We start from the raw sequence: 24562 nt of genomic DNA, 5'->3' as shown, positions 1-24562 counted from the left end.
GGACGTATTTTTATTAATTTATATATATGGTGCCCAGTTGTGCTTGATGCATGCTAATTGTGCTAACGGCAGTTAGCACAATTAGCATGCTACTTCAGGGCACAAGTAGCATCTCAATGCTAAACATGTTGCAGCAGCAAAGACGTCCCCAATGCTAATGTGAGCATCCACTGTCCGCATTTCTAAAGAAGCTCCACGGTGATCAGAGGTTCTTGGAAAAACTTTGTACCGATCTGATGGTTGAATATCCCATGCAGCTTCAGCAACAAAACAAGACTTTGAATTGAAGATGTTGCTTATTTTGTTATGTTGTGATTAAAATGCGATTAATTACAGACCCTGCAATGAACTTGATTAAAACATTTACAATAGATACTGCCCCCTAGTGGAACCTGATGGTTTGTTTCACTGAACTTAAAAATGTTGACAGATCTAAACTGATTTGTTTCAAATCCATTTCTAACAACAAAGAAATCAAAGGAATCAGCTAAGAGTATCTATGCGTTTTTACAAGAAAAAAAAAATCCTCTAATCGACTGAACTCTGTGTTCAAAACCAATTAAAAACAAACTCCACAAATTCAAAGTGCAAGGCAACACATTTTATTTCAAAGGCCTAACTGGCGTTAAGGTACAGCATATTAAATAGAATTAGTCCAGAGACAGTCATCGCAGAGTAACATACCATTCTTTTCTTTACATGATACATTCAGGCTGACTTTAAATGACATATTTTACATGTTGATGTGGTGTTAACATAAAGAGGCGTAGTACTTCCTGCTGACCAAACTGAGTCCTTTTTTTTTTTTGAGTCTCATGTTTAACAGAACAACAAATTAAGACACTTAAAATCTGCTGCTTCAGTCTCGTGTTTAGCAGCCACCTATAGTTATCTGAGTTAGTGTCGTGGGTTCCTCAAAGTATAACAGAATAATATATTTTACATCCCTGCACATAATGTTATATTTTAATAAATATAATAAATAAAAGGTACAAATATCTGAATAATGCGGAACCAGATCATCTCGATTTAAAATCATGACTCAGTGAATGGACAGTTTGCAACTGGAAAAAAACAAAGTGAAATGACGACATGTTAGTGACATTTCCAGCTTTTACAAAAAGTGAAATAACTTGTGTTTTAAAAGCAAAACGAGCCAGGCTTTCTGACGCACATACATTCTGCCGCTCAAGAGTCGAACCTGCAGCTTTTAGAAAAGCATTCTGCAGAGAGCGGCACGTCTTATTCCTCCGGGGAAAAGTCCTAGTGTCCCTCTGTGGAAGAGAAACAGGCTCCTCCTTGCCGCAGTCTGAGTTTGTCCTTCAGTAATTGACTTTCCCGGGAACCTGGACGTTCACGCCGCTGTAGTCCACCATGTACATGGGCCACTGCTGCAGGGACACAAAGAGAGGACGGGTCAGCAGGGGACAAAATGCTGCAGACAGCAACGCCTCTGACCGCAGCTTCATTTCACAGGAACGCTGCGACTAGCGATTCATTTAGAAATCCATTGATTCTGCTGGTTTTTTAGATTTAACCCTTTTTTTTGCAAATACGTTAAACAATGCAAACAAACAATTCAATACATTTTTAAGTAATAAAATACAAATTTGATTCCCTAAAATGCAACAGCAGCATTCCTTCAGTCAACATTTGATCAATTGCAGCAAAGGATGCATGTCCAGCTAAAAACAGTCAATGTGAAAATCTCAGCCCTCTGATCCGTTGTTTTAAATTGTACAGCAAAGAATAGGATTCTTGTTTCTTGTTTTTTTTATTTCCTTCATTTTTTTTAACAGAATTTGAACTAAGTGAAGCCAAAAACATTTTGCAGTTAAGAAACAAAAAAATCCCTTTGTCTGAAAATATCTCTTCACATGTTGATGTTAGAAGGATTTTTTTAGCTGCAGATGCTTCCTTTTCTACAAATGATCAGTCGTACACTAAAGGAATGCTGTTATTGCCATTGCATGCACATTTGTTTTTCTTGTTTTAAAAATTTATTTACTTACTTGATTATTTGCATCTTTTGATGTATTTCTAATACTGTCTAACAAAAGTCCTGTGGTTAAATGGAACATCTGCAGGTGTCGATATTTTGTTTTATCAGAATAATCATCAGGTCAATTGATCAAATAAACGGCAGCTTACAAACAGCTCAGCACTGTTTCATTTTTTTGCAACCTTATTCTGACTGATACCTTTGTTCAATTTGATCCTTTTTAACCTCCATGCAAACGGTGTTTTTAGCTGAAGTGTGCAAGTGAATAAATGTCCAGCAGATTGATGAGCTTCAGGAGAACTGAGTTCACAAGGTCCCACATAAAAGTGTTAGTTTAAAGGATGGGTGTCTACTCTATAGAAATGGATCACAGACTGAATTAGGACAAAATAAGAGGCGGGGTGAAAGTACCATAACTGGAATCTGATTGGCTGATATCCCCAGGTCGGAGGAGGCGGGTATGCGGCTGCTCTCCTGGACTCTCTTGCGTTTCCGTCGGTTAGTGGAGGCGTCTGTTCCTGCTGGAGACACCAAGCAGAAGGTTTCAGCTAACAGAGGGAGGTTTTTCATTTTAATCCTACAAATCCAATCTGAGTTGCTCATACCTGTGTTACAAGCCTGGCTGCAGATCTCTGCAAAAGGCCTGTGAGAGGTAAAAGGTTTCCATTAGATTGCAGGTTACTGAACTTTCTGACGCCTAAAAGTTGAGAGAACCAGACTGAAACCTGGATTATTTTAACGATTTTTCATTTCCTTTCATCTTAAACGAGCCGCTTTGATGTCAAAGCAGACTCTGCTTTGTTTTATTCTATCTATATATATATATAAATATATTTGTTGAAGAGGGTGCAGTGGGTGACATATCAAAGGGTGGGTTTAAACCGTCAGGAGCTTTAATGCGACACAATGAGAGCCTAAATTCCCCTGAACCGAGGCGCTGACAGCTTCCAGGCGGCTCTGCACTCACTGGAGCTGGCTCTTGATGTTGAACGTTACTTTATCCGCAGCTTGAAGGATTTTCTCCAGGCACACGATGTCGTAAGTGTTGGGGTTTCGGAAGGGGACGTCGTCTGGAAGACCGCCGACCTCCACGGACTCCGGACTGCCGCGGATCAGTTTGTACGGCACGACGACGGAGCGGTCCAAGCCCAGCGCCTCGCCTGGACCGCACAGACAGCAAGAGGAAGTGGAAATATTAAACCGAGCCGTGAATAAAACCAACTTTACTCAATATTTCTGAAATATTCAGAGCAAGAGCGTCTGTCCGGGCCATTTGTGACTGAACTGCAGTTCAAGAATGATACAAATTTGTCTATTAAACATTTTAAAATTTATTATTGGCATAATCTTCTCATGATGGAAAATGCACAAAATATTTGTCTTTTTATAACCAAACCTTTCCAATAAGTAGGTCCAGAGACTTTTCCAAATAAATCCAACCTTGCAGCACCCAAATTACTTATCTAATTTTATTAAAATTAGATATCTAATTTTATTAAAATTAGATAAGTATTCTGGTCTTATACTTATCTAAATTAGTAGATAGCGTTCTGAAATAAAGTGACCCAAATCCTGTTTTTAATAACAGAATATATTTTTTTTATCCAAGCCAAAAATGATTTGAAGACTAAATGCCATTTTTTTAATACAGAAAATGTGCAAAATCATATTAAAGTTTTAGTTCTACAAGGATCACTTTTCTACAAAAAACAAAAACAGCAAAAAAAAAAAAAAAAAAAAATTGGGCTACTTTATTTGCTTGATTTTATGTATTTTTTTGTAGTTTTGAATAATTTTGGCCCACATGACAAAAAGCTTGGAAACTTCTCCCTTTAATCCTAAATTTATTCCATAGTTTCTTCTTTGTTCTCTCCCAGTTACCAATGGCAACCCAAAGGGGTCAATACTTCACCATTTCCTCCATTTATATTAATAATGAAGGAAATTCTGTTGTAGATTTATGTATCTGTCCACATGCTGACGACACAAACCTCTCTTGCTAGTTTCTTAAGAAGTTCAGCTTAGCTTTAGTGGAAATGCAGCTATATGTCCACTGTCACTATATGTTTTGGAATTGCTGCAAAGTCACAGTCTTGATACAATTAGATGTCCACTGTTAGCAAATGCATGTTTAATATGAGGGATTGCTGCAATCATCCATCTAATGTCCACAAAACTGACTGTTGACTAAACATTTTGATGAAATCAACTGTCCACTGTTGACACTCTGCAGCTCCAGAGTGATTGCTGCTAAATCAGTGACTTTAATCAATTATTTGTTTGCTGTTGACACATTTTTACTCTGTAATTGATTCCTAAAAAGTCGAGCTGTCAATGAAACCAACTGTCACTGCTGGTTAGCTAGGAAGGAGGGATTGCTGCAAAACTATACGACGGAAGCATCCATAAAATATTTCTGTCATGTCTTAATTGAACAGACTGACTCGGTGTGGTAAATCTAGTCTGTTTATGTAACTGTGTTATGAAGCTGATTCATAGATTCACTGATTCTTAGATCTGCTTTTCTTACAAAGTACGTTGGAAAGATGTTTGTTTCGAATTGATATGTTAAAAAAAAACTGATTGGCTTCTGAATCAAGCTGATTTAATCATTGTTTATTTTTTATAAAGATGGTCAAATCTATGGTCATTGCATTCCTGCAGATGAAAACATCTGTTATTTAACTCTTCTCTGTCTTTGTATTCAAACCTTTTCGCATGTTCTAATTTTTTCTGATTTGGCCCTTCATCAAACTTCATCAGATCCAGGTCTGAATTGGTTTAATGGATTATTGTTACCGTATTTCTTGTTGAAAAGCTCCTTGACTTGCTCTCGGAGAACCACTTTCTCGCCCATGCGGTTGATGTCGTCATCGTCTGTCGGCAGAAAGCGACAACACCGAGGGTGAAGATGCAGCATTTGATGGAGTAGAAGAAAAAGAAAAAAAAAAGAAAACTTTCTCCTCACCGCTTATTGAGGCGTAGGCCTTCTTTAGTAAAGTGACTCGACGGGGTGCTGACAGGAGAACATAAAACATGTTAACTTGGTTCTCCATGTTCTGATGCATGAATTGGCTCTCAAGTGAAATTCTTAGAATACCTGGTTTGGGAATAAGTCCTTGAAATGGTCTGAAAACACAGAGAATAAGAATAAGATCACTGCTGAAGTTCTGCTGGAAGGTCGTCTGAAAGTCGTCATTCCTGCGCCCCACCTGGTGATGGTGAAGCTGATTTTGTCGGCGACCGCCAGGATCCGCTCCAGGTTCTGGGAGCCAAAGGTGCAGGGCTTCCTGAAGGGAATACCGGGGGGGAGGCCTTCGATGATGACCGAGTCCGGGTTGTTCTTGATCCTCTTGTAAGGCACTTGGACGGGGTACTTGATGCCCAATGCCTCGCCGTACTTCCTGTTGAACAGATCCTGGACCTGCTCCCGCAGCGTGTTGGCCAAGTCGATCCTGGACAGCTTGGACTCCATGCACTCTGAGGACCCGAGACACAGACAGGACACGCTGAAAGTCTTTATTTCCTTTCACACTGCTTTAATTGCAAAGGTAAGACAGTAAAGTTATGGCCAGGCTGAGAAAAAAGAAATTAAATTCCAGTAATAAAGTCGTATGACAGAGTCGGAAGAAAACGAGAATAACAATACGAGACGAAACTCATAATATTACAAGAATTAAGTTATACGAGAAAAGTCTTAATACGAACATAAAGTTGCAATAACACAAGAGTGAAGCCCTGTTACCAGAATAAAGTCATAATAAAGAGAAAAACTCATTATGAGATTAATACTAGAAAAAAGTCATAATATGAAAAGAATGTTGTACAAATAAAATTCAAAAATATTACTAAAGTTGTAACAATACAGAAAAAAGTCAGAATGATAGGAGAATAAAGTTATAATGGTATGAAAACAATCATACGAGAATGAATTTGTAACACAACATGTCCTAATATTATGAGAATAAAGTCATAATAACATGAGAAAAAAGTCTTATGACAACTGAGTCAAAATCATACAAGCATAAGCTCATAATATTACCAGCATAAAGTAAAAATATTAGTAGAATAAAGAAGCTATTTTATTATAACTCCTGCACAAACAAATGTAAAAAATGAATGAGGAATTTTGAGCATCTTGTGAAGTAATATTTTGGTGTTGATTTTACAAACAGGACAAACTTCATCTGTGAACACATCAGCATCAGATGACCATCAGTAGCTGGATTTGACCAGCGGCTCACGTCAGACGCTCTGCTTTCATCAAGACGATGTTTTTCTAGAAATGACACGACATTCTTCTGTTGTTTTTGTCTATTGTCAAAATATTCTGACTTTTATTCTCAAAATTTTAAGCAAAAAAATCTCGCAGTCAGGCTCCAATACTCTGCTAATTGATGTCTAAGCCGACTGAGGCTCCAGGTCTGAGCCTCGGATCTGCGGCTGCGGATCAAACGTGGAACATGAACGTACCTGAGAATCCGGGTCTCTTAGATAAAGCAGCTGTGTCCTCCGCTGGCGCGCTGTCCTTGGCGTCTGGCTCTGTGGAAAAACAATACATTTTTGTTTTTGTTTTTTCGTTGACGGCAGCCTGTAGCCTCGGCAGCGGAGCTTCATTAGGGATTAAAGCAGAAGCTGCTGCAGGAAATCCCTGGAAGGGTTTTTCTGTTTTGTCTCCAAAAGAGCTGTTTTCAAATGCAGCCTGAACTGAAAGTGACCCGATCCTTCTGATCATAGAGAGGGCAGGCATAATCATATTTGTAAAGCTTCTTTTCTGTACACTGAGAATAAATGCAATGTATTCAGAGCTATAAATATCACAGGAGAAGGAACAGAGCAGCAACCTGCAGCTTAAAGCAAAGTTTATAATATCCAAAATTGGTGTTACATTTATTCTTATTGATGTAATACAGATTGATTTCCCAGAATTGATATAAACCAAACTACCTGATGGGATCTGCAGTTCAAGTTAAAACATTCCTGGAAACACCCACATTTAGTTCAAGTTAAAGTAAAAATGACTGGGGCTGTAATGATTAATCGGATTAATCGTGATTCAAATAATCGGCAACTAACTGAGTAACTGATTAATTGTTAACTGGAGTATGTACACTCAAAAAATGAAATTTTCTGAAAGAACAACGCAGTGAGAGCAGTAAAGAAGACAAAAATCTACATAAAGATATATATTTTGCACTTAAGATAAAAAAACAACTTTATTTTACCCAGAACTCCTTTTGTGGCAAAGCTGTAACAAAACTTCCTCCTAAGCACCTTTGCTATCCAATTATTAATCAGTTAATCCATAAAATGATCACCAGATTACTGATGTTCAGTCCAACAGAGAGTGGAGCTCAACACATGCTGATGTTTTATTTTAAGTATTTTTTAGTTGCAGATGCATCCCTTGCTACAAATGATCACGCGAACACTAAAAGAATGCTATATTATTGCATTTTAGACAATAAAATTGTTATTTTCTTATTTTTAAAGGAATTGAATTAGTTATTTCCACTTATGTATTCCTAATATTGTATAAAATAAGCTTATTTAAGTGAAAATCAGATGCTAGCAGCTGCACTCGTGAAAACTGCAGCCCCGGTTCATGAGAGAGACGTACCTGCATCACAAACGGGCATCGAAGGCATCTCTTGTTTAACTTGCTCGGCTAAAAGTTCAGGCCTGAAAAAGGAAAGTGAGGCGGTTAGTAATAACTTTGCTAAGAAATTTCAACATTAAAATGTACACAACCTCACAGCGTCATATAAAATGAAGTGGATGAAGGTAGTTTCTGTAGACGTCCTCTACCTTTTGATAAAAAACTGGATCTGACCGCTAACAGCCAGGATCTTGCGTAGCTTGGCCGCTCCGAAACAGTTGGGCCTTCGGAGGGAGATTCCCTCTGGCAGGCCGGTGACGTACAGATCCTCTGGGTACATCTGGAACTTTGAGTACGGCACCTTGGCTGGTTCTGGAAGACCCAAAGCTTCGGCTGGAGACGCGAAACGGAAATAATTCAGGGATAGACATCCGGCTCAAACTTGGGTCTCATTTATATATATAAAAACATATTTTTAATTCAAGTAACGAAAACAAAATTCTAAATGAATAAAACTTGCTGCTGAAATATAGTAACAGCAACAAAGAGTTTAATTAAATGGATGCGGGAGAGTAGAAAAAAAAAATCTGAAATAAATCTTAACACATCAAGGAACACCTCCGCTAATCTGCTTTTAGCAGAAATCATTTTTTTGCATTTGTGCTTGTATATAATTTTGCACAGTTTACGGATACACAAACTGACACATGCAGCGTTTTTTTCTAGTTGTTCTGAATTTTAAACTGATTCCCCCAGAACTTATACATTTGCTTCTTGAACAATCGTTAAATGTTTTCCAGTAACTGTTTATTTTTGGCAGGATAAACTTTGCCTCTCAATCCTCTCAAGACATTACTCGTGAATCACAGTTTTTCCTTCCACTAAATTTCCATTAAGCTCTCTCTGATCAGCCAACTTCTTTAATCAATCAATCAATCAATCAATCAATCAAATTTTCTTTGTATAGCACATTTCAGCAGCAAGGCATTTCAAAGTGCTTTACATCATAACAAACACAGAAACACAATGCAACACAGAATTGAGCAATTATTAGTTCTATTGTGCTGTTTCATCCAATTTTTGGCATAACTGAATTTTTGGCTTTCAAAACCTATCATCAAAATTATGATCTGTTTTTCATTTTTCTATATGAACCTGTCGCTTACCGTACTTGATGCTGAAGAGGTTTTCCACTTGCCTCCGAAGCTGAAGGATCATTTCGCCGATGTCCTCCACCAGACTCCCCGCTGAACCAATCACAGTGAGAGGAAGACATGACAGTCTGCAGAGTTGAGCTGTGCTACCAGGAAACCCACTGAGCAACTAACGCTAAATATAGCAGAACGAGGGACTCGACGAGGTTTCACCGTGGAGGAGTGCAGCCTACCTTCAGCGGGTCTCCTGATGCTCTGAGGCGCTCCACTGGGAGACGAAGCTTCAGCTGCAAGGTGCAAAGAGGAAAAACATGAGAAACGAGCGACTTCTTCAGCTTCTTCAAATGAAGAGATTTAATTCACAGACTCAGCAGAGAGACTTTTTAACTTTTAATTTGTCCGAGGAAACGGATGCAAGTCCTGCAGAGTAGAATTAAAAGTATCCAATGTTAGAAATATCTGCATTTGTGCAGATTTTATATAGTGATGCACCAATCAGGTTTATACTGACTAAAGCAGGTTTTCTTTGAGATCTAACCTGCAGTTTCCAACTTTGACACATGCAAAATTATATATTTTTTATTTATTTAATGAAACAACTAAATACACTAAACTCTGACAGAAATGTTCTTCAGGCTTATTGATTGAGATAGTAGCAGCTTTAAATCTCAAAAAAAAATTTAATCAAATAATATATGATTCAATGCATAAAGTATGAGTATGGAATATATTTGTAGATAGGCCATACTTTTAAGTATATTTTTCTTGTTCTTATTCTTGTCATCTGTCATTGAATTGTGAAGCACTTTGGTCAACATCTGTAGTTTTTATTGTGCTATATGAATAAATGGGCAGACTTACAAGAGATGGGAATCATATTATACACCAGTTAGACATAATATTACGATAACCTGCCAAACAGTGCGTCGCTGCAACTTTTGTTTAAAAAAAAAAAAAAAAAACTTAGAGGGAATATAAGAAAGATGTTGAATGATGCTATAAAATAAAACAAAACCATGTGAATCATAATTTCAGCTAAAAACTGAAGCCAGGGCTCAAAATACTAATCATTCAAAAACAGCAGCTTCAAGTGAAAAAAGTAGTCAGTGATCCCCAAAATGACCAAACTTTGCAATATTTTAATTGAAATAAAATAAGAAATATTTCTTAATCAAGCTGTGCTTTCTTATAATTAACAGCAGTCACATACTCGGGTGTAAAATTCTTTACATGTTTTTATATGGAATATTAAACCTAACAAATAAATATTTGAGGGTAGTTTTTAATCTTATTGTACTGGTTTGCAATAAGGACAATAAAGAAACAAGTTGATGTTGAAAGATTTTAAAAAGCAAACTGAGCAAAATCTGCCTAAATACAGACAACCTGACACAGTTGAAAGCAGACATTTACATACACATAATAAAAACACATTTTTTCTCACCATCTGACATAAAATCAGACCAAACTTCTTCCGTTTTAGGTCAGATAGAATCACCTAAATGATTAATTATCGAAAATTATTACTTGCTAAATATTCTTTTGTTACTGAACGTTTGACTGAAGTCATACAGTATAAAATATAATTATACCTCATACTAAACTATACTGAAATATAACATTTCTAAAAAAAAAAATTCTTGCAAAATTATTTGGCATTTAGCAAATACAAATCATTTTGTTAATTCTAACTGAGCTAACAAGAAGTTTTATCTGATTTAACTTCAGACAGTGAGAACAAAAATGTTTGTCCTTTTATTTGGTGTTTGTAAAATTCTGGTTTCAACTGTACACAACAAAAGAGAAATATGATTTAATTAAAATCAGATAAACAACTGCAAACTGGGTTTCCCTACAAAGAAACAGAAATGAAAATCTGCATTCGATGTCAGCACTTACCTTCATTTTTCTTCCTTTACTGGTAAATTGTGAAAGAAAAGAAAACTTAAAGAAAGAACAATCAAATAAACCCAAAAGATAATCACCTCTACGAACCAATAAAAGTTATAACCAAGATCATTTTGAGTAGACTCTGCTAGTAGCAAATGAGGTAGAAAAAGTCCCCATGTATATAATCGAAAATTACATTCAGAAATTTGGACTGTGACATAAGTCCTGTAAAATTCCAATACTTCCCTGATCTTTCGGTTCTTTTCTTCAAATCTCTCCATGGAGCTAAAAAGAATATAATGAGTAAATGTCAGGAAAATCCTGCCAGGGCATCTGAGCCTAATTCATTTAGAATGAAATGGATCAGGAGGACTGAAGTTGGAGACTCCTGGTCTAAAACAAAAGACCAGGAGTGAAGAAGTTGAGTCTACTCAAATGTTCTTGGTATTGTTGCTCTACCTAACGTTTCAGGGAGAAATCAGTTGTAAGTTGAAGATAAGGGATTGGTTTTTTTTTTTACACAACATTTAACACTCACAACCTGCAAAATGCACAACGCACCGTTTCTAATTACTGACATGTCCAGTTGTTTGGGTTTAACATGAATAGAAACTATAGAGGGATTATCAGTCGACATCACGCTGCGTCAGCACCAGCTGTACTGAGCACATCGCCTTCAGAAAGAAAGCAAGAAGATATTACTCTAACAATTTAAACTATCTACAATTATGCTGACAAAATTATTCACGAGATCACCTCTCATAATGGCGCAAATCCAATAGCTTGGTGGCATCTGCAGATGTCAGAGGTTTTACTTTTAGTGAAGTGTCTCCCATTCAGTCTGCTGCACTTCTGATTTCTGATGGCTTCATGTGAAACACGGTTTTCACATGTGGCATTCATCAGATTTTTCTGTAAGGGTGACCAAACGGCAGAAAACTGGTTTCTATTTTTATTCTGCCTGGGCTGAAGAAATTGAACAAGAACAGCGGAAAATTCCCTGCCGTCAAAATGACTGCCGATAGCGCTGCAAAAACACAAAATCTTACAAAGTATTTTTGGTCCAGTTTCTGGTGCAAATATTTAGAAACAACTGAAATAATACAAAACTAATTTACAAATAACCTTTCAGCACAATATAGGAGCATGTTTTACATGAATAATTCCTTATTATTGATGAAAAAGGACTAGCTATAAGTAAAATAATCTGCCAGTGGAGATGTCCATCTGTCTATTAAATCTGTCCTTTGACACTTAGCGTTTTTGTCAAAGAATGCTAAGTATGAATTCTGTTTTTCATTCAAATTTACAGTTTGAGGAAAACCTTATTCCGTCGCCCCTGCTCATCATGGATACATTTGTTTCCATGGTGAGGGACTTGACTTAGTGAGAAACACTGAGAGCTAATTACTGTGTACAAAACTGCTTTAATATTCCTAGTAAGTGACAATTAAAGTTTGGGGAATTTTGTAACTTTTTTGGCTCAATAAGACATCTCATTCACTAATGTTAATTTGGTAGTACAACTTATTTTAGTTGTAGTACGCTGACAACATGCTAGCTAATGTTAAAGCAGCAAGACAACAGCGGGTAACCATGGCAATCAGCAACAGTTTAATGGCAGACTGGCTCTTTCTGCAGTCAGGCTTACAAACAAATAATCCCTCTACAGGCATTAAGACTTGCAGATGATGCATGGTGCTTTTCACAGATGAGAGCTAATCTTCAAAGAAAGGGCGGGGCTAAAGGAGGTTAAAACAAGGAAAGGGCCATTTATAAGGTTGGGGTAGAGGGCATTAGTGGATTGAGGAAGTGAAAAAAGGAGCAAAAATACTGACAAAAATGTGGTTCCATACGTGCTTCGTTTTGCTATCTAAAGAAGGTCAGAGGGTGTAGTTGGGAGGAGCTGCAGCGTGAAGAGGTAGATTAAATAGAGGACTGATCTGAGGAGGATGAGTGTACCTGAGTGGTTTTCCTTTGGGTGGGGGGGAGCAGGAGGAACTGGAGGGGCGGGGGCCGCAGGGGGAGCGCTGGGCGAGGTCGTGGTCGGACACGGAGTGGCTGAAACCGCCTCGCCCAAACACTCAACAGGGTCCTCCCCACTCGTCCCAGCATCTGCAACGAAAATAAATCAAACATCCCCAGATTGACCTTCTCTAAACCTTGGAATGCACAGGTCCAACTGTTCAGCATATTTATCACAAATTGCTGTGCTCTAACGGCAAAATTCACAACAGGTTCGATCACTGGTATTTCATTTTTTTTACATGTAATTCTAACAAAGTGTTTTTGTAAACCTAAAATTTTTACACCAAGTTGTAGGAAAAGTACTTTCCCAAGTTATATGAAATAATTTTTTTAATTTGTAACTCAGATTATCATTGTCCTTCTGCTCCTCTCTTTAAGATTTTATACATTTTCACTATTTATAACAAACATTTAGCAAATTTGTATTTTTGTTTATAAGATTTAAGTAAGTCAAGAGGATACACTAATGCATTCTAACTATTACTTCAAATTAAATACGTAGTTTCATTCTTACTTAACTCACCAGAGTTCAGGGCTTCATTTTCCTAAATGAGGCCAGTAGAGGTCAGTATTCTAACGTTTGGAAGAAAATGTGACAATTCCTTCGAAGAAGACTATATTATAAATGCAAAGCGTGGGAAAGGCTTTGCATTATTTGGCTTTTAACAGCCAATATTTTGGCTTTTAACAGTTCAGCTGCTTCCAAATGTTGGGATTATTCATCAGTACAATAAGTAAACTACTCCTTAGCAGATTTAAAACCACTTTTTACTTTGTTACAAGAAATAAAAACAGTTAAAACCTTTAGTGGCTGATTAGATTGACATCTAGTTTAGATCATAAACCAGCTCTGGAAGACAAGGAACGTATGACTGGTGTCTTTAAGGTTTTGTTAATTCAACAAACGTAATAGTCAAACCGTGATAATCTAGTTTGACAGAAACATGGCTGACATTTTAAATACCAACTAGAAAGCAGTCAGGAAAGGAAAGCGGTTATTTCTGGACTTGTGGTGAAGAGGGTAAACTGGAGTATTAATTATTAATTGATTTTATTGAATGGTTTTAGATTTTGGAAGATTAAATTTTTGGTGTAAAAAAAAAAAAATCAAGATTTTTTTTACACCTTGCGCTATTTATTTGGACTTTTATTATTAACATCATAATATTACAAGAATACAGTAAAAATAGTACGAGAAAAAGTCTTTTATTGCCATAATACAATCATAATATTGGGAGAACAAAGTAGTAATTTTAATTTTCAGTATAAATAAATAGCAGAAAATTAATTATCCAAGCTTTCTTCTCATTGAAATTAACTTTTTTCAGCTTTAACCTGAGAAACATAATTTCAGTAAAACAGGATGTACTCTTATAGATATACCCATTTTATCTGTACACCTGCTAATGTACCAGTTTGGCTTGGAAAAATGTCAACAGACCTAGCGCCACCCAGTGGTTAAAGCAGATGGCGTCTAATTGGCCACTGGAAAGAAAAGTATATATTAGGAATCCAAACAATATATTTTTGAGAAGATTTTTGGTCCTTTTATTAACTTTATTAAGGACTTAGACTTGCCACAGTCCAAGATTGGTACATGGTTGTATTTTCAAAGTGAAAAATCTCAGTAAAAATATTTTGGTAAAAAAACCCAGATTTTTTTCTTGTAATTTTAAGACATTCTGATAAAATTGCGTCTTTATTCTGCCAAAATAATGAATATATTCTCGTAATTAATTCTCATAACCCACAGAAGGGAAGATTGAAGCTAAAGCCACTTTTTGAAAACATTTTCTTATTTGAAATTTTTGTTTTAGAAGAGAAAGCAAGAAAGAAATTCAAGTAAAAGCCCTTTGTTGAAGTCAGCAAACCGTAGCAACAGAGTAACCAGTGGAAGTGTAATGATCTCGGCTCACTTACCAGGCACTGTGACCTGAATGATGTCTCCATCTGGAGGCTCCGTTTTAATCCTCCTCAGAGGAGCTCCGTCTCCCGAAGGACCTGCCAGAGTTAACCGCTCCATCAATAATCAGACGTCATCAGTGCGTTTACAAAGGACGCTTTCCCTTTAAGCAGCATATTTACTAAACTTTGAATTATTAAAAAAAGAGTTGGTTTTTTTTTGTTAGGCTGGTACCTGCTTCAGAGTCAGCCTGGGGGCTCACGCAAGCACTTGTTGATCTGTGAGAAAGTAGAAAAGAAAATGTGTTGGTGTTTTTTCAATACAAACCAAACAAGTCCAGAAACCTTTACTCTCTGTGTTGAGGTTTCTGTCTGACTTTATTATTTTCTCACATGAAGGAGTTATGACCCACTCCTTACAAAGCTGCTGCAGTTTATGGAGGTTTGCAGACAGCTTGATTCCTTTTTCTGCTGTGTTTTGGATCATTTTCTTCTCTTTTTCACACTAGAATACGTTTAGTGAGGAGCTCATTGGTCCAGTCAATGACTGCATGGTGCCCAGATTTCCTTCTTGTAAAACAAGCCCACATCAACAACCATCTTGGCTCTTTGCGCTGGCAGATTATATAATATGTCACCTCATTTCTGCTTGTGTGGATGGTAAAGCTTCCAAATAATAAACAGTTGCTTAGCCCGGTGGTGTAAAGCAGGGGCTCCCTATACACCGCATAGCACTCCCATGAATATTATATCACATATGGAGAAAGAGAAAAAAAACTAAGATTTTTACAGCAGTCTGAACGCCCTGTTTCTGAGCTTTTCACCCCCCAAAAATCAGTTTTGTGGCACTTCCATATGTGGTACTAAATTGAATATGTAGCCGATAGTTTTCAAAGAGTCTTCTGTCTGAACTGTCATGTCATATTTTATCCAATGTTTTAATGTCATTGGCACACATATAAATACTGTATATACTTCTGGATTTATACAAACTACATTTTGTTGCTTTGTACATGTGCAATGACTACTAAGTTGAATTCTTTTCTATTTTAAAATCGATCCAGTTTTGCTTCCGTAAACAGTATTGCGAGCGTAAACCACTCACACTGCAGTCTGACTATATTCGCAATTAAATAGCAACACTGTTCCATCCTTTCCCATATTCTTTGGCAGCAATCATTGCTTCTCCGAAGTCACTGATGATGTCTTTCCACCCTGGCATTGTGTTAATAAAGACCTGTACGTTCAAGAGCAACAAAGGAGCCAAAACTCCTGCTTTGGCAGAGGACGTCACACCTGCTGCTGATGAATTAGAGCGCTTTAATTAGCTGCTTGTGTTTACTTCTTGTCAAGCAAATGATGACAGCGATACGTTGTGTCCTTGTTCAGTTAGCACATTAAGGCTATGGCATTATCTTGGACAGTGTGTCTGTGGGCTGAGAGCCAACCTGCTGCTGAGCAGCTCAGCTGCGGTGGGAGGGAAGCCCAGGCAGTCGGAGAAACCGTCTTCAGGCACGCAGCCCGGGTCAAGCTTGCCCTCCTCTCTGGCAATCTTGCCTGCAGCTTCAACAAACAAGACACAGAGGATAAATAAACAAAGCACATTAGCAGAGAGTGTGTTTGGGAGAGTAAATGTACACCAGTAAATAAAAACTTGACAGTTTCTTTAGTTAGCAAGATATATATTATTTAGATATGTACTATTATCGTTTTAAAGCATTTATATCAACAGGTGAGTAAAACAAGATAACACTTGCTCCACTGATCATAAAATTGCACAAATTGGAATTAGGAAAATATATTTATCGAATGGAAATTTTGTGATATTCGATATTTATCGAATATCACAAAACTTAAAAAGTTTTTGTGATATGATGTGTTGGTTTTTCAGCTTTACCAAAATCAGCGTATTCCGCAAAACTGGAATGGAAAGACTATTTTTGCATCACACAACTCATATGGTCAACAACCGGATGTCACTATTGGCAAATAAAACAAAGAAGACAACAGGAAGTAGCAGCATGATGGCGATAATGACATATCGCCTGATCAAACGTATTCATGTGTGACTTTTAATTCCATTTCTTATTTAATGGAAATATCGCAAATGTAAATTTTTGAAAAGCTAAAAGGTTTTTAGTTATTATTCTGCAGGTAGTTAGTCATCCTGGAAATAATTTCCCTACATTTTCAGCCGCAGTCACCAACAGTAATTTTAAGAAGTCACAGCAGCATTTCAGTAATGAAGGCCCAAATAACAGCTTGTACATTTTAGCGATAATGGCATTAGAAGAAAAACAGAACTAATTACAGCCTTACCAGTAAAAATCCTCTCATCAAACATCCTGCAATAGAAAAACAAAAAATCAGGATGTTAGTCAGAGAGTTCAGAGGCTGTTTCAGCTTTCAGGACAAAAAATATTCTGAAACAAATGGAGGACGTCATTACTGACTCTATCAGCACATTAACTTCTGTTTGAACAATCAGTGTCACAAAAACAGTCAGGTTCTTTCATTACAGCTGAAACAACCTGATGATTATGGTCGTCTGGATGTGAAATATAACCTAATCCTCTCTGCCACATGCTGCTTTTCTCCCCTCTCGCTACGATTATAATTCGCTTCAAGGTAGATTTCTGTGACTCGTGTTTGTTTACACCTGTTTGCGGAGAGCAGATTTAATGAAGCTGTGTTTATTTCATCCATCTATAATTATTTTGCCACCTATCATATAAAAGCGGAGTGACACACATGGAGGTCTGCAGAACTTTGTGGCAGAAAGACAATTACAGACAGAGAAGCAAATAAAAGGTTTTCATCTGAGGTACAATGGCATATAAAAAGCAGTTTTTTCCAGTAAAGCGGTAAAAATGCAGCGAGTAGAAACAATCCACTGGCGGATGATCAACGTCAGTTGCTGATTATCAGAGCTGGCAGAGGCTTCACCACTGAAGCTCTGAGGGAGCCGACTGGATAAGCCTCAGAGAAGATAAGCAGGAGGATAGCAGGAGGAGGGCAGGGCCAAAAGACAGACAGACAGACAGACAGACAGACCATCCATCCATCCATCCATCCATCCCAACAAGAACACATCCATCCACCATACATACACTCACTAAACCATCCATTCATTCATCTGTCCATCCATCCAATAAATTAATCCCATCAATCCATCCATCCATCCATACACTCACTAAGCCATCCATCCATCCATCCATCCATCCATCCATCCATCCATCCATCCATCCATCCATCCATCCATCCATCCATCCATCCATCCATCCATCCATCCATCCATCCATCCAATAAACTAATCCCATCAATCCATCCAACCAACCATCTATTCATGCAACAACCCATCCATAAATCCATCCATCCAAGGGGACAACAGATAAATAAATAGACACAATGTCTATTAATTTTTTTTCAATATTCTTTGAACCTCTACATTTTCTAATAATTGTACAGATTATGACAGTAACAATGCTGTAAATGTTTAGGCCTCTCAAAGCCTTCCTGGGAGCATGAAGTCCATAGGTGGACTTCAGCAGGCAGCTGTGGTGACCATGTGTGATAAAAGCCTTGATGTGGTTTAATTATTACAAGTCAGACAATCTTAAACATGATCAAAGACTAAAACTAAGGTTTTCATAACATTCAACTTCAACCAAGTGAATAATTCATGTGTTACCATGTAGATCTGTGGCTTAAATAAGAAGAAAACTCTGGTTTCAGTTAGCTGAAGCATAGCTTTGAGCTCACAGTCCATTTGTTTTGGCATAAATCCACCTCAGGGTTTGCATCTGAAGCATCTCACGAAGGGAGACAATGGGAATGTAACATAATAGTGAATTAATCACATTTTCAATCTTTGCTAATTATATTAACACTAATGAGCTGCCTGCAGGATGGGTAAAAAGATGCGTTATCTCAAACAAGGCATGCTGGCTCATTTAAATTAGCTTGAACAAATGGGAGGAAGAGCAGCCATTAGTGCAGCATGCTGGTGAGTTGGAGAGTCGCTCGGGACAGAAATGACTCAGCAGTCGGTTGCTGAAGGAAGCAGATGGCTGGGAGATTCATTTTTACTGAATGTAAGTTTAAAATGACACATAAAGTGGCTGTGATCTGTGTATGGTTCTGGGCCGCCGCCGCCGCCATGAGGTCACAAATGGATGCGTTTCCCACCGTTTAATGATGAATCGTATTCCGTGGCGCTCGTCCAGGATGCGTTTGAGTTTGGGCACGCCGTATGTGCACGGCCTCTTGAAGGGGATTTGATCTGGGATGCCGATGATCTCCACGGCTCCCGGGTCGCAGGCGATTTTGCGGTAGGGGACAGGCACCATGTGATCGAGACCAAGAGCCTCCGCTGAAGAAAGAACAAACAAACAAACCAAAAAAAAGGGTTTAGTGCTTTAACTCTAATGAAATGTTTTCCTTAGGTCTGTAAATACACAGGCAACATCATAATTTTACAGGCAGTGGATACCAATGAACTGCCTTCAACTGGACTTGGTGACTGGATTAAATCAACATTTGCAAATTTTCAATTATTTTCAATTTCCAACATTTTAAAGAGTCCAATTCTTAGATTTTCTTTTGTACAATTTCTACAGCTTTCGAGAAGTTTAGGAGGAAATCATTGATGTTGTTGGCATTTGAAATGTTTATTTTCCACAAATCATATTTATGCTGAAGTTGGGTTCAAATTAAAGGGCTATTCCACAGACATTTTCTCTCTGAATCAAAATATAAAGGAAACAAAGATGGAAAAGAAAGGGGCAAAGGAAAGGAAAACGGTGGAGGAAATGCTTAAAAGGAAAGAAGAAGATAAGTGTAGAGGATAGAAAGAATACAAGACAACATCATAGAAGTCTGCCTCTACACCTGCAGAAAGAGAAAATAAACAGAACTCAGAAACCATAACGACCAAAAACATGTGGTCCATTTCAACCAATTTATGTAAACTGTGAAATCAGGACAGGACTATACTACACCAAATACATATTCTTTAGAGATTAGTTTGCAATCTGTAAAAACTTTGTTTTGAAAACCCTGATCCAGGATAAAATAAGCAAAGGAATGGACATTTTGTTAATTGTTTAATGAGTGAACGCCTGCCAGAATCTCACAAAATGTAAGTGTTAATGAAATGGACAACAACTAAAGAGATTTGGGAAACAAAAGTTAAAAGACACCAGTTAAAAAAAAACAAAAAAAACTCCCAAATGTCTCATAAAGTTAGATTTATGAGAAAGTAAAAGTCCAACTAAAAGTCAAAACGTTTCTTTTTTTGGAGAAAAGCAATCTTTGTTTTACTGAAATAACAGGGAAGGAACAGATGATCACATAAAGTGCTAACTTCCAAACAAAACAAAAGTTGCACTGACTGGTTATAAAATAGCTGGGATATTAACGACCAACTGTTTCTCACCATATCGGCTGTTGAACAGGATCTGAACGCACTCTCTCAAAGTGTTGATGTCTTCAGTTTCCTGAATAAATGAGTCCCATTTTTCTGCAACAGAAGAGTATCCTCTCAATATCCTGGTTATTTGATGGCTACGGTAAACCAAACCTTCAGAAAGTCAAATAAATATCATGAAATTCCCTCATTTTTCCCTCTCACTCAATCCCAATTTGGTAAACCAGAGCAATCTTCTTAAAGGATTACAGTAGACAAATTAGTAAGTGAACACAGGTTGATGTAGGTTTCCATGAACAATACATGGAAACTGTCTGTAAATCCAATCAAATATGTAGGATTTATTTCTCTGTGATCACATTATTTATGATATAACTATATAAGGGCTGCACAGTGGCGCACTTGCAGCAAGAAGGTTCTGGGTTCGATTCCCGGCCCGCGGTCTTTCTGCATGGAGTTTGCATGTTCTCCCTGTGCATGCTGGATTCTCTCCGGGTACTCCAGCTTCCTCCCACAGTCCAAAAACATGACTGTTTTGGTCAATTGGTCTCTCTAAATTCTCCCCAGGTGTGAGTGTGTGTGTGCATGGTTGTGTGTCCTGTCTGTTTCTGTGTTGCCTGGCGACAGACTGGCGACCTGTCCAGGGTGTACCCCTGTATACCCCGCCTCTCGCCCGGAACGTTAGCTGGAGATAGGCACCAGCACCCCTCCTGACCCCTCTAAAAGATAAGGTGTAACAGTGTAAGAAAATGGATGGATGGATAACTATATAATAATGCATGCCATAAATCTGCGTGTCTTTCCCAGAAATGCTCCTTCAGAAACTTATGAGTGATGAATTTACTTTTATACAAAGTAATTGCTCTTTAATTAATTGGGACCAACCTGATTTTTCGTGCACGATGGAGAAGAGCAGCCTCTTTGAGATGTGGATTCCAGGCGGACTCTGACCCTGCTCAGCAGGTAGCCTTGTTGGCTCATCTAAAAGTACAAGGCAAATTAAATACATTTGGCTCAATTCATTTAAGGCTGTAATGTTAATTTACCACCCACATATTCAGCATTCCAGCTCTCATTTTCTTAATTACCTTCATAATGACTGTAAAAGTGCACTACCCTAATAGAAAGAATTAAAGTTGTTTTATTGGCTGTTGAGCTGTCAAGCTGAGATTTAAAACATCTTTGGGCTTTGAGTCAAATAGATCCGACGGAAAAAGAAGCGATGGCGAAGCTATCATTTAGGTTGTGGTTTGTTTATAATAGGGGTCTGCAATGTTCAATATTTGTCATCAATCCAGCTAAATAAAACTTGTTTAGTGCCACAAATCTGACTTAATCTTTTGAAAACAAGACTGCTTTCCTCTAAAGCTTATAGAGGAAAATTATATGAATAAATTATAATTGGATTCTTCTGATTACAATTTATACCTGTTATCTGCAGGCTGTGAGGGCTTAAAATTTAAGTCAAAATTCTTGTTTGGGCCACAATCTTTCCAACCTAATGATGTCCCGTTTTTTTACTTACTAAACTTAAACTTGTCTAGAACTGCTTCTGTTGGGGTTGTTTTTACTTTTTATCTACAACAGTGTATTAGGGCCATTATAGGTAAAAAAAAATTTAAAAAAAGAAGAGTAAAGATCTGGCAAAAAAACCTCAAATTTCCCTGTTTTTCACTAGAAAATTTCTGAGATTAGTCTCAAAATTTCAGAGTTTTTTCAAGGTATTTTTGACTTTTCCTTGATTTTTTTTTAGTGGCAATGCACTTCCTTTTTTTGTTTCTACAATGGCCCGAATACGTCATTGTATTGTATTCATCCAATTACAATGGAACAGTAACAAATTGTTGTATTTGACTCCAATCAAAGTGAAGTTTTTGGGAATCTAATGTAAAAAAGAAAAATTACAACATATTTAGGCACATTTTACTGAAAAAATTAATTATATACTTTTTTTGGCATTAGCCAAAATAAGTAAATACAGTCCCTATTTAGTTTCCGTGGATACCAAAAAGGGACCCTTGCTACTGGGGGCGAGGGTCTTAAGAAGTTTTTAAAGGCCAGGCTAACCAGTGTTGCCACCGTCCTTCCCAGTGGAGCCCTTCTCTGTCCAGTTGGCCAGTCTGTCCTTGCCCAGGTTGAGGAGGGTTGCGGGTTTGAAGTCCAGCTTGCTGTCAGGATGGGGTTTGGAGGACATGGGCATCCCGTACAGGAAGTTTGACAGAACCGAGTTATTGGCGGTGGCGGGACTCGGCGAGGTGACTGCCTTTGCCGCGCCGTGGCTGCTCTGTGTCACGACGGCGGCGGCGGAGGAGTTGTTGTTCACTTCCATGCTTGGCTTGGCTTCTCTGGACAAATCCTCAGCTTGCCTGTAAACAGTCAAAAAAACACAGTTGAAGTGAAGGAAACTAGAACATTTCCAAGCTAACCTGTATTTAGTTGCCTGCATTTAGTTCTGTGCAGCAATGAAGTACCTCAGCATGTATTTACTGATCAGATATTTCACTTCTTTACACAAAGATACAAACAGAAAATTTCTCATTTGTGGTGAGCTGAACATGTGGTGGCTCTTATCACAGCACAAATAGCTGAAATGTCAACTCAATACATAAGAAAGCTGATTGTAAATTTTTCCATATTTTGTCACACTGCAACCATAACCTTCAATGTGGTTTAATGGAATTTTATCTGAAGGACCAACAAATTTGTCACATTCTTTTGAGTTTGTGTTAGTTTTTGTTGTAAAGGTCTCACCATGTTCATTTAATTTCTGTTTATTATTGTTGTTTATGTTTGGCCTTATTAATTTATTCCTTTATGTTTCAGAAAGAATATTCTGTTTCTTGAATATATAAATTTACTTCTCTTTAATCAATATTTGTAGGGTTCAGACATTTTTCCTTCAAGAACTTTTCAAGGTTAGTTTTCAAACTTTCCCAACACCAGACTTCAATTCGACACATATTAATCATAATTTAGTACCGTTATTAACAATGTCTTGCAATAGTATTTCACATAGCAGAGATAAAATAAACAAAAATATAACAAAACATCCCTCACACACCTTATACACCTGGTCTGATTGGTCTGAGAAAAAACACTAATTTAACAAAAAAGAAATCCCCCAATTTCAATAAGTAATGTGTAAAACATAAGACAACCTTTATTCAGTTACACAGATCAATAACTCATCGACCCATTAAGAATCATAAATATGCATTACATTGAACAAATTGCTTTGTGTTAAGGTAAATGACCTTCCTGCTCAAATTAAATTCTTTAGCACAATCTAAGTAATCATTTGACCTTTCCTCCAAAAAGTTTATTACAGCTTTACTGCAAAACTGTGCAAATAAAATACAAAGCTGTAAAAGTTCTGTTATTGCATTTTCCACAGCTGTTTTCCTCACCTGGATCCGATGCCATTCTGCACTCCTTCCCAGCATAAAAGCTCACTGGTTTCATTTATTCCTAGCTGGAGTCTTCCGTTTCCATGCTCCATGTCTGTACGTTTCTGTTTTTATCATCAAGCCTATGAAATGCCTCATTTGAGCGTCTGCCTGCGCGCTGCTCTGCCTCAACCACACACTGCTTTGTGTGTGGTGAATCTTTTGAAAACAAGACTGCTTAAGTCCGTAATTTAAGTTTTGGACTTAAGTCCTAAATTTAAGTGTAAGTTTAGGACTTGCATAAATCACAAATGTCGCTTGCGTTTTCCAGGGATTAACATGGAAAGCTGAATGTCCAGCAGCAAACTCCTTCTAGACAAAATGTTTGCTTGAAAGACTATTTCAAATTAAACTTGTGTTTTTCTCAAAAATGAATGATAAAGATGAAAACAACAAGAAAAATAAAAATTAAATTTTTTGCTGGAAGTTTTTCAAACATTAAAGCCTAAAGGTAAAATAAACGTGTAGCAGAACTGTGTTTAATTTGCTCTGCAATCTACCAAGACATGGACGTCCATCGAAGCTGGCAGACTGGAAAAGCGATAAGTTCTGGTGTTCAAGTCAAAATTTTAAAGGACATTCTTGGAAACCAGCATTAAATATCTGTCCACATATAGATCAAGTTAAATTGAAAATGACTGAAATGATTAATTGGATTAGTGGTGATGAATCGATTACTGAAATAACCGTCAACTAATTTAGTAACTGATTAATCGATAGCTAGACTACACAGACTAAAAGGACCAAATGCTAAAAGAACAACATACTCAGAGCAGTAATTAAGTCAAAACTATTCAAAAGATATTTACATGTTGCATTCGTCTGCAGATATTTTTTACCTGGAACTTTTTAAATAGAATGGACTTAGTTTCACCTGGTTCAAATGATCTAAAAGCATTTCTTATTAAGCACCTTTTGCTATTTAATTATTAATAGGTTAATTTGAAAAATAATCAACAAATCAACCCTAAGATGTGTTTATAAGTTTAGCAGAGGTGTGTGAACTTGATATTAGAAGTAGCTGCAGCTCAAACGTACATTAAAGAAAACCTGTTATTGCATTTTAGGCAGTAAAATGTTTGTTTTCTTCTTTAAAACAAAACTGAATCATTT

The 24562-nt window shown here is 37.3% G+C and overlaps 1 protein-coding gene across 2 annotated transcripts in view; it reads right to left on the bottom strand.

Annotated features, from left to right (window-relative positions):
- Positions 1 to 579: 579 nt before the first annotated feature.
- The window catches only part of gtf2ird1 (GTF2I repeat domain containing 1), a 50721-nt gene continuing 26738 nt past the window's right edge, over positions 580 to 24562 (bottom strand). The window contains exons 6-27 of one of the 2 annotated variants that reach the window (XM_032576601.1): positions 22071 to 22369; positions 20889 to 20984; positions 20013 to 20096; positions 18764 to 18947; positions 16895 to 16920; positions 16024 to 16138; positions 14811 to 14854; positions 14594 to 14674; positions 12608 to 12760; positions 8989 to 9042; positions 8768 to 8848; positions 7811 to 7994; positions 7623 to 7684; positions 6476 to 6544; positions 5215 to 5482; positions 5103 to 5131; positions 4971 to 5018; positions 4802 to 4879; positions 2970 to 3162; positions 2608 to 2645; positions 2414 to 2523; positions 580 to 1391 (exon numbers count right to left, since the gene is read on the bottom strand). In XM_032576601.1, coding sequence (XP_032432492.1) covers positions 1323 to 1391; positions 2414 to 2523; positions 2608 to 2645; positions 2970 to 3162; positions 4802 to 4879; positions 4971 to 5018; positions 5103 to 5131; positions 5215 to 5482; positions 6476 to 6544; positions 7623 to 7684; positions 7811 to 7994; positions 8768 to 8848; positions 8989 to 9042; positions 12608 to 12760; positions 14594 to 14674; positions 14811 to 14854; positions 16024 to 16138; positions 16895 to 16920; positions 18764 to 18947; positions 20013 to 20096; positions 20889 to 20984; positions 22071 to 22369 — 2365 coding nt within the window. In that variant the 3' untranslated portion in view covers positions 580 to 1322. The remainder of the gene's footprint in view (positions 1392 to 2413; positions 2524 to 2607; positions 2646 to 2969; positions 3163 to 4801; positions 4880 to 4970; positions 5019 to 5102; positions 5132 to 5214; positions 5483 to 6475; positions 6545 to 7622; positions 7685 to 7810; positions 7995 to 8767; positions 8849 to 8988; positions 9043 to 12607; positions 12761 to 14593; positions 14675 to 14810; positions 14855 to 16023; positions 16139 to 16894; positions 16921 to 18763; positions 18948 to 20012; positions 20097 to 20888; positions 20985 to 22070; positions 22370 to 24562) is intronic. The other variant, XM_032576602.1, reaches the window with a different exon arrangement.

Source organism: Xiphophorus hellerii, chromosome 11 (genome assembly GCF_003331165.1).
Source record: "Xiphophorus hellerii strain 12219 chromosome 11, Xiphophorus_hellerii-4.1, whole genome shotgun sequence".
NCBI classification, from domain to species: Eukaryota; Metazoa; Chordata; class Actinopteri; order Cyprinodontiformes; family Poeciliidae; genus Xiphophorus; species Xiphophorus hellerii.
Note: the sequence above shows the minus strand (reverse complement) of the source record. Positions and strands in the feature narration are given on the sequence as shown.